The sequence below is a fragment of the Cyphomyrmex costatus genome, unplaced genomic scaffold, assembly GCF_001594065.2.
Source record: "Cyphomyrmex costatus isolate MS0001 unplaced genomic scaffold, Ccosl1.0 scaffold501, whole genome shotgun sequence".
NCBI classification, from domain to species: Eukaryota; Metazoa; Arthropoda; class Insecta; order Hymenoptera; family Formicidae; genus Cyphomyrmex; species Cyphomyrmex costatus.
This window is the reverse complement of record NW_017279275.1, coordinates 23,471-32,875: the sequence shown is the minus strand read 5'-3', so window position 1 is coordinate 32,875 and position 9,405 is coordinate 23,471. Positions and strand designations below refer to the sequence as shown.

The window sequence follows — 9,405 nt, the reverse complement described above, 5'->3', positions numbered from 1 at the left end:
GCAACTATGTGTTTTCTTTACACCATTTGATTTATCTCATTATTCTGTTCACAAAAGTATTAAGGTACGATAATCAAAAAGTCAACAGTTTACGAGTTATTTAACATTGTGTGTCAAAATGTACCAAAATAAAGTGTAAAATATCTCGAAAATTATTGGTTTTTTGGTATCTCTACCTTAATACTTTTATGCAAAATAGTTAGAGGAATCACGTTATCTAAAAAAAATTACATAATTCCATTTAAAAAAGTGGAGGTGACCTTCATATCTTTTTAGCGCCTCCACTTAGAAAAAAAACAATATGACTAAAATGTGTCCCCCTCGACACCATTCCATTTTTATTTGAAACATTTTTTTATAGCTGGCGTATTTTAGGAGATATTTCGACCGATAGATTAAAATGGGACACCCTGTATACAGCAGTATAATGGTACGTTATTTTTTGAAACTTTTTTTGTTAATATCTTTTTAACGAAGGGCGAGCGACGGCTAGTTGTTAAGGTAAAGTTACTCAGGGTCATGACCTTGACAACATATGTCAAGGTCAAGAAGATCGGAGCTGTTTCCCCTATTCCGAAGATTTACCAAAATTTTTTTGACAAAAAGTTAAACAATTTTTGAACACTGCTAACACTTGTGCTGGTCGACGCAATACTGATCGACTAGCTGAGAAAGCAGGTCGAAATGCAATAAATATGCTGAAAAGTATTCTTCGCTAGGGCGAAGCCTAGGATTGGTTCATAGGAAATAATAAATTGTTGCAAAAAATGATCCGAGATTTGAAAAGGATCTATGGTAAGAAAAGAGCTGCAAACAGAGTGTGATAGAGGCATAGGATTCGGTAGGAGAGTAAAAACAGTACGCATAAAATAATGTTACAAAGAATGTTTATTCATAATTTTTTTTTACGCAGTAATTTTTTTTCTTACATGTTAAAAACTAAAGCCAAGAGCTCACAATCGACGAGCTGACGTTTGTCGAAGATATCGTTGTCGCGTACATTTCCATTTTTGGAATGAGTGATACTGGAGAAGCGCGTATATGCTTGGCATCGACCGTATCGATGAGTCTGGATAATCGTTCGAACGTTACATCGATGCATCCATCAAGATTAAACATACGACGCAGCGTCGATTCGATCATCGTCATATGTACAGTCGAAGATTTGAGTCGTACGAGCGTAACGTCGTTATGCGTGCAGATTCTGATCGTCATCGGACCGATGGTTATAAAATTGTCCTTGTACTCGTTTCGCAGCAATTTGTAGATATTCCATCGCTGCTCGTAGAGACCCTTCCACGTTTCGAGAGACAACGATAGTTCGCGTCCGTAATGATCTCCCAGAACGATCTCCACGTAACTCGGTGGATCAACGTTGATTCCAATTTCCAAAAACTTGTAACCCGTAGCGGTCAGGTCGTAACGTCGACTCAGTATACGCACAGCGCGACGCTTCATCTTGCGTAATAACGCAATTATATGTATAATATTATAGGAAAAAAGAAACGGTTTTTCTATATAGAATATTAAAACTTACGCGTCGGATTCCTTCTTCAGTTCGCACAACGCGCTGCTCTCTTTGGCGGAGTAAAAGCTAAACATTTTGACCCGTTCGTGCAAGCGGGTATAGCAAGACTGATCACATCAGCGTATTAAATTGTACTGTAATACTTCTGTAATCGAAGAGAGGGGGTAAATCGAAAAAGAGGGGATAAATTCTCTTTCCAAGAATTGCAAACCTGTCGAGACAAGTTTTATCGCAACTTCCCATATGTATTCTACCATGAATTTACGTGTATACATATCTACATACATACGTATCTACATACGTACGAACCTACATACGTACCTACATACATCACTACATACATACATACATTATGGTTTATATTTTGATGACGTTGACGTCGAAGATGTATTTTTCGATGTCTTTTCTGGAGGCCAATTCGAATATCTTTGATTTTTCGTCGAAGATGTATCTTTCGACGTATTTTCTAGAGGCAACTCCCAATATCTCGAGTTTTTCTTCGAGGGACTCGGTGGACACAGCAGCTCACGATCGTCGTCGTCGTCTAACCGACGGTGGAGCTTGATCCACTTTCGATGCAGATAATCGTTTACTCGGTCCATGCCGTACGCTCGTAAAATTACGATTGAATGAAAAGAGCTTTGCACACTGTTTATATACTGTCGACGCGTTTATACATACATACATACATACATACGTACGACATACATACGTACTACGTACGACATACATACGTACGACATACATACGTACGACATACATACATACATGTATAAGTATAAGGGGAAGGAAAAGAGAGAATACACAATAAATATGTTACATAATTTTATTAAAAAAAAATTTCTTTGCAACCACCATTTATGTATTTTGAATATATTTTGCAAGGCGCAATTTTTAGCGTGATGTCCACATCTCATAGTATCAGCGGCATCTATATCGGCTAAAGATTTTATGTCTTCGTAAACTGCATCCAAGGTCTGGATGTGCACGCGTTCTCGTTCATCGTCCAGAAGCAAGTTCCACAGCCACGTTCGTTTCTCACGTCCCTTGACGTACACGACAGCATCCTCCTCGCTGCGCATACAGCACTCGTAATCAGGCGTTTCGCCTCGCTGTACGGGGTCATCCCATCCTTCCATCGTAATCCATGGTGATAGACAATCAACCAGGAAGCGCAAGACCTGTCGGATCTTGTCAAAAACCTCCATGGTACGGGATTCGTAAAAACGTAGTGCGTGAGTACGGTCCCGTGTTTCAGTACCGCCACTTCACGACGAATCTCTCGTTGACGATGAAACCTTGCAGATCCACGAACGTCGGTACATGCATGTCGTCGAGATGAAGAAGACTGCGATCGTTGTCGATGTATCGTAGATTTTTATATTGCGCGCTTAGATAATTTTACGCACAACGTTGTAATTTTACATAATCTTGCGCACTACGTTGGATATTGGACTGTATTAGATCACGCGTGTATGATGAGACAATAGGCAGTAGTATTCGCAGGTACATTCTCTTTGAATTCAAATTCGAAACGCACATCCACGGTACCACTTTTGACGGACTCGTTTTGTCGAGAGCAGTCAATGATTACCATAGGAAACATTTTCCTAAAAGCATCTGTCTTGAATAACGATACACTTCTTTCGCGGAGGATTTGATAGTAAGATGTACGGAAGCGTACGAACATATCGTACAAAATGGCGGTTCTGTTTTTGTCAAAGTCTAGATTTAGATCATCGTATGGAAAAAATTCAGAATTCAGATAGAGTTTCACGTTGGTTAATTTACAATTGTCGAGGAAAGTTTTATGTACTGACATGTTGTTTTTTTTATTAGTTTGCAGAGCAAAGATGACGTATCGTGGCTTTTCGAGCTGAGTCGCAGTCTTGATAGCCCACGAGTGCTTCGTCGTGCTCGGCAATAGAGGATACTCGTACAGATCCCACGAACGAAAACTCATATTCAGATATCGTCCGTTCTCCAAGATACGCAACATAGACAGTTTATTGACTTCGTTCAACGTAACATGAGGCATTCGCCACTGTATCTTGAACAGTTCAAGTTTCGGCTCTTTCGCTGCATCTCCCACAATGCAATTATTGTCGTTGCGCGCTCGTATCAAAATCAATTCGTGACGTGCGTTAATTACCACACATTTGTAATTTTCGTAAAAGCCAAACAACATGTGCAACGGTACGTAAAAACTAAAATATCCATCCTCTGTTACTAATCTTCTTACATCGTAATCAAACACCGGATGTACAAATCCGGCATTCTCCATTTGATGTGTAAAGTCAGCTGAATGCGTTGAATAGCCCTTCAAAAGAGTAGTTATTCCAACGTTTCTATTACGATCAATCTCAGAACCATTGAGTTCGTATCGAATTTCCTCAAACATGAACGCCACGCAATTAATTCCAAGCTTCGGCCGCTGTTCCGCATTTTCTTCTTCTTTTGACGTAAGTCTTCCTTCGACATAGAGACAGCTTTCACAGGGTAACGTGTATAAATCCTGCTGTTGTATGGGTATCCTTATTTCATCGCTATGTCCAAACGTTGTGTTCACGTACGGATTGTACGTGTGAAACTCGTACTTGACGATGCGATCGTCAAAGATCGGCTCGCCTCCAAAATCCAAGATATCAGCCATCTCAAATATTTCGTACGACAAAGCCCAATGATTGTAAAAATTTAACGTTCGACGCAGTAAGTTTCTTTCTATTGAACGATCGAATGTTTTTAATCGCAACAGTCCCTCTGTTAAAAATTATGTCTCTCGTTTGTTTCGTTTGCTCGTTCAAAACAAGCATCTCACGTTATCGGTGTTGTATCACTTTATCGCTGTTGCCTTCGCACGTGTAATCTAACGGTGATCTCCTCTCCGCGAAAATTGAGCAATCGTCCGTCTTGATCCACAACGCGAACCGTCAGGTCCGTAATGCTCCGTACGATGATCGGAAGGTAAATGATCTGTGCAGGTCTTTCCGATATCTTATATCCTGGTGGCACCCTCGGCGAAAACTCGTGTATCGTATGTACGCACTTGTCGTTGCTGTATGCACCCGCAGTCATGTTGCATTCAATACGAATGATGTTTACATTGATGATATTTATCGACGTGTTTGATTCATGCCACTGTTGTGGTTCCAGTACGCGATTGGACGAAAATCCAAACAGCGATCCAATGTTGTGAGGTTTGGTAAAATTTACTCGATAAGCGCACTTGATCTCGCTTTTCATCGTATTGTTATTGGCACGAATAGTCAAAGGGTACTCTTCATCCTCTTTGCGAAGTTTTTTCTCTCTTACATCGTTGGAACGAGATTGTAGAATTGCACGTCTCAGATACTTGTTTAAGTCTTGTATTTCGTACGATCCTTCGGGAATAACAATTTCCTTGTCATCTTCGTCGAAGTAAAACTTATTATTCGATGAATTTACATTAGATATCGTGTGGTAGGTTTCAAAGTCCGTCAGACCGAGCTCGTAATCACCATCGCTCAAATCTACTGCTGGAAAGTAACAGGCCGCGAGGACGTTACTCTTACCGGTCAGCGTAAACGTCAGTGACATGTTTGAACGAATACTGAGTTGAAACAGTGCGATGTCAGTTCTTAAATTGATCATCAACCATCTGTAAAAACTGTAGGCACAGTTGTCCACAGTTACTTTGATCGTATCGTTGATAAGGCGTACGATTATATTCGATTTGCGTCACGTTCAGATATCGCACCAATTCTTTCGGTGGCCGAAGATTGCCGAAACTGTCAAAGTAAATAACACGATCTCCTCGCTTCGCGTACGCCACCCAATGAGTACCTGATCCCTCGGCATTATCCAACGATACCGCTCTCGTTTCGATACATCCCCTTTGTTGGTAACGAAGTACGCATAAAAATACCTCTAAAATATGGAATACGCATACGTTTCGCCAGTTGTTGTAGTTGTACGTTGGTAACTTTACATTTTGGTAACTTTACATTACAAAAATGCCAAAGGGTGTAACTCACCCTTTGGCATTTTTGGCAATTGTTTGACGTTTTTTTTTTCCAATCTTTTTAATTTTTTTCCTTGAGATTCCGCGACCACGCTTGTACGGGGCGAGATAAACTCCATGACCTTCTATAACGCGGTTATGACGTTTTAATTCTTCCAGTTGATGTTGCGCGGCTTTACTATCGTTTATAGCCTTCGCGACTCTTGCCGCGCCGCCGACCAACGAGCCTACGACTCCCAGCAGCGGTAACATAGGTAAGATACCACCGCGTTTTGCTACCGGAAGTATTCGCTTTTTCATAGACTTCTTTTTCTTCGTTTTCAAGCCCATACCGATTTTCGTCTTGGCTTTCATAGCCGCCCAGACAGCTGTAGCAGCAGCTCGCTCTCCGAGAGTCGAATCTTTCGCGGTAATGCGTTTCCGCGCCTCCTCTGTGAGTATGTTGTCAGCTACGTCCCGTTTCGCGAGACCTTTACAGCGCGAATAAGCTATGTCGTGTACGCGACACGCCTCGTCCAGCGGATTAATACCTCGATCGCCTCTAGCCAATCGCTTCACTAAACGTGTTCCCGGTCCGTAAAATTGATATCCGGGATTATGCAATTCGATCGGAAGTGCGTTTATCGCGTGATTTAAAAGGCCGCAGCCTCTTGTCGTTGACATTTGCTACAATCTTTTATAAATGGCGCTGGACCATCGATGTGCGATCGATGACAGGGCAAATTGTAATGTTTCAAGCACCGACGATGTTGCTGTACCTCTGAATCAGCCTTTATATATTCAGGCAATCTGTCCCACAGTCGATCTATGTAATTCTTAAACTCTCGTAGCAAAATAATTTTCGGTATGTATTCCAACTCTTCGGTTGTTAAACCATGTACATCGCAGTTGTCCGACACGATAAGAAGCATTTCGATTACTGAGCGGTTTCGCTCAACGCGCTACTATAAATAGGTCCGCTCTCGATGTCGCTTTGTTTTCATTTTGTATCAGTGTCGTGGAAGGAGAAGATATGAAGTTCGTGCAACAATCGCAGACAATTAAAGTGACTAATGTCGACGATAAAGTACAGACTGAAAAAGAAATGCGCAAGCATGGAAACATGCTGCCGATTTCTATACGCGGTGTCATCTGCGGTCCATCGAACTGCGGTAAAACAAACGTGTTGATAAGTTTGCTGGAAAGTCCACATGGCGTACGCTTCGAGAACGTGTACGTGTACTCGAAATCGTTGCAACAGCCAAAATATCGATACTTGGAGAATTTATTAGAACCGATTGAAGAAATAGGTTATTTTACATTCTCCAATAACAGCGATGTAGTTCCATCGAACGAGGCGCTTCCAAATTCCATTTTTGTCTTCGATGACGTAGCATGCGACAAGCAAGACGCGATTAGAGAGTACTTTGCGATGGGTCGACACGCGGATGTCGATTGTTTCTATCTCTGTCAGACGTATGCAAAGATACCGAAGCATCTCATACGCGATAATGCGAATCTATTGATCCTGTTCAAACAAGGTGATACCAACCTTAAACACGTATACAATGACTACGTAAACACCGACATGTCTTACGAGGATTTCTGTGAACTGTGTCGATGCTGTTGGCAACAAAAGTATGGTTTCGTAGTGATAGACAAAGACAGTGCTTTTACGAATGGGCGATACAGAAAAGGATTTAACGAGTTTGCGATACCGTAACGTGGTTAGTCGTTGTCGATACGTCAACTACGAAACGTTCTCCCGCGTAAGTGCAACATGGATAGCAGCAAAGAGCTCAAGGATCGCGAGAGAATAGCGAAACAAATCGCGAAAACGAGTGATTCGATTCGTAAAAAGTATCGCGCTTTAAAAACAGGCAAAATAGACGAAAATATAGCATTGGAGAAACACTTTAAGCCTGTCGTTGAACCTCTAAAACAGATTGTCGAAAACACTGCTGCTGGCGAGGAATATCAACCGATTAAGAAAGAAGTCAACAGTACGAAGTATAAAAATACTAAGAAAAGAAAATTTGAAGAAGAAGAAGATGATAATGATGATAATTACTGGATGGATAATGCATGGCTTCAATTAACACCATCAAAGCAACGTACGAAAGAATCGAACGTTACGCCGGATTCATTCAATTCTACATCGCTTGAACCGCGTAAATTATCGTACGAATGTTCGCACGTACCCGCAGTCGAAGACGTTTATGAAACGCCGAATGAACCGCTTGAAACATTAATTAAGCAATCTTTGCAAACGCGACAATTTCGTGAAGAGTTGAATAATCAATTGGGACCACTCGGACAAAAATACGTAAATATGCTTCTCAGTGGCGACAGAGAAAAGGCGATCGATCACGTTTATGGTATACTCGTATATCTCAACGAGAACAGCACGATGCTCGGTGACAAACGGTTCGATGTAGACACGAATGACTTTGTGATCATAGATGGAGTAAAGTACAAAGGGACACCTGGATTGTACGAATTAATTTTCAAGAGAATTCCCGATGACGCTATTTACACAGAGAATGACAAACTAGCGTATAAAAGTATACTGTTGGCAACAAATGCTCATAGACGCAGCCATAATGCGGATAATCCAATATTGGGTAACAAAGGGTACAAATATAAGAATATAATAGCACCCATTGTATCAAGTAAAATACAAGTTAGAACAGATATACCACTTGCCATGACACTAAACGACGAGTCAGGTAAAAGAAACGGGGGAAAGGGTGTGATACCACTCGCCATGACACTAAACGACGGGTCAGGTAAAAGAAACGGAGGAAAGGGTGTGATACCACTCGCCATGACACTAAACGACAATAAAATCGATTATGTTCATTGGGATGATCCTAACGAGCTCGTGGATCGGCTCCGATTGCTCGAGGCTTCACGTCAAGCGGGTCACAACGCTCACGATAACGAAATTTTGTCCATTATCGAGGAACTTCGTGAAGTTGGGCTTATTATAAATTGAAATGGGATATGCAGTCGTCTTTTAGTCGACACTGAAGTATCGGTCAACAACGTTTGCGTAAGATCTTTGTGACATTATACGCATTATACTAAGAATAAAATAAAAAAAAAGAAAAAAAAATGTCTAAGAAGAAAAATCTCGAAAAGTGGCGACTGGTAGAAGAATTGCACGCTCCAGCGAGAAAAAATTTTCCACGCAGACGTGTCATAGTTTACGGATACGATGACCTGTGGCAGGCTGATGTGGTCGAGATGCGCCCTTACACACGATTCAACAAAGGATATCACTATATTCTCACCATAATCGATGTGTTGAGTAAGCACGCATGGGCCTTGCCGCTCAAAACCAAGAGTGGAAATGAGATGGCTACAGCGATCGCAAAAATAATTCGAGATGATGGAAGATGTCCGAAAAACTTGCAAACCGATATGGGAAAAGAATTTTACAAGACAAACGTACAAAAACTCTTGAAGGAGCACAACGTGAACCATTATTCAACGTATTCCGTAATGAAGGCGTCGGTCGTGGAACGGTTCAATCGCACGTTGAAAAACGACATGTGGAAACAATTTACGCACAATGGAAATTATAAATGGATCGACATGCTGCCGCGTCTCGTATCGGATTACAACACGCGCAAGCATCGCACCATCGGCATGCGACCTTCTGACGTAACTCCCGCTATCGCCGAAAGACTCTTGGGTACGGGTTGTGTTCCGAAAGCTGTGTCGAAAATTTTGTTTTTAGTTACAAGATTGGTAGCGCTGTAACTAACATAGCTGTGTTCGGTAAGGTACGTTTGGTAAGAGATCAGCTGACATCATTTTTTGCTTAAGACGTTACGACAAGTTTGCATTTGCTTTATCGGTTGGTCTAATTTGTTATTAAAAAATGGATTTA

General features: G+C 41.3%; 1 protein-coding gene across 1 annotated transcript; it reads right to left on the bottom strand.

Annotated features, from left to right (window-relative positions):
* Positions 1–2,993: 2,993 nt before the first annotated feature.
* LOC108778521 (uncharacterized) lies at positions 2,994–4,181 on the bottom strand. Its single transcript, XM_018545736.1, has one exon. The coding sequence runs from the start codon at positions 4,179–4,181 to the stop codon at positions 2,994–2,996; it is 1,188 nt and encodes a 395-aa protein (XP_018401238.1).
* Positions 4,182–9,405: the final 5,224 nt, after the last annotated feature.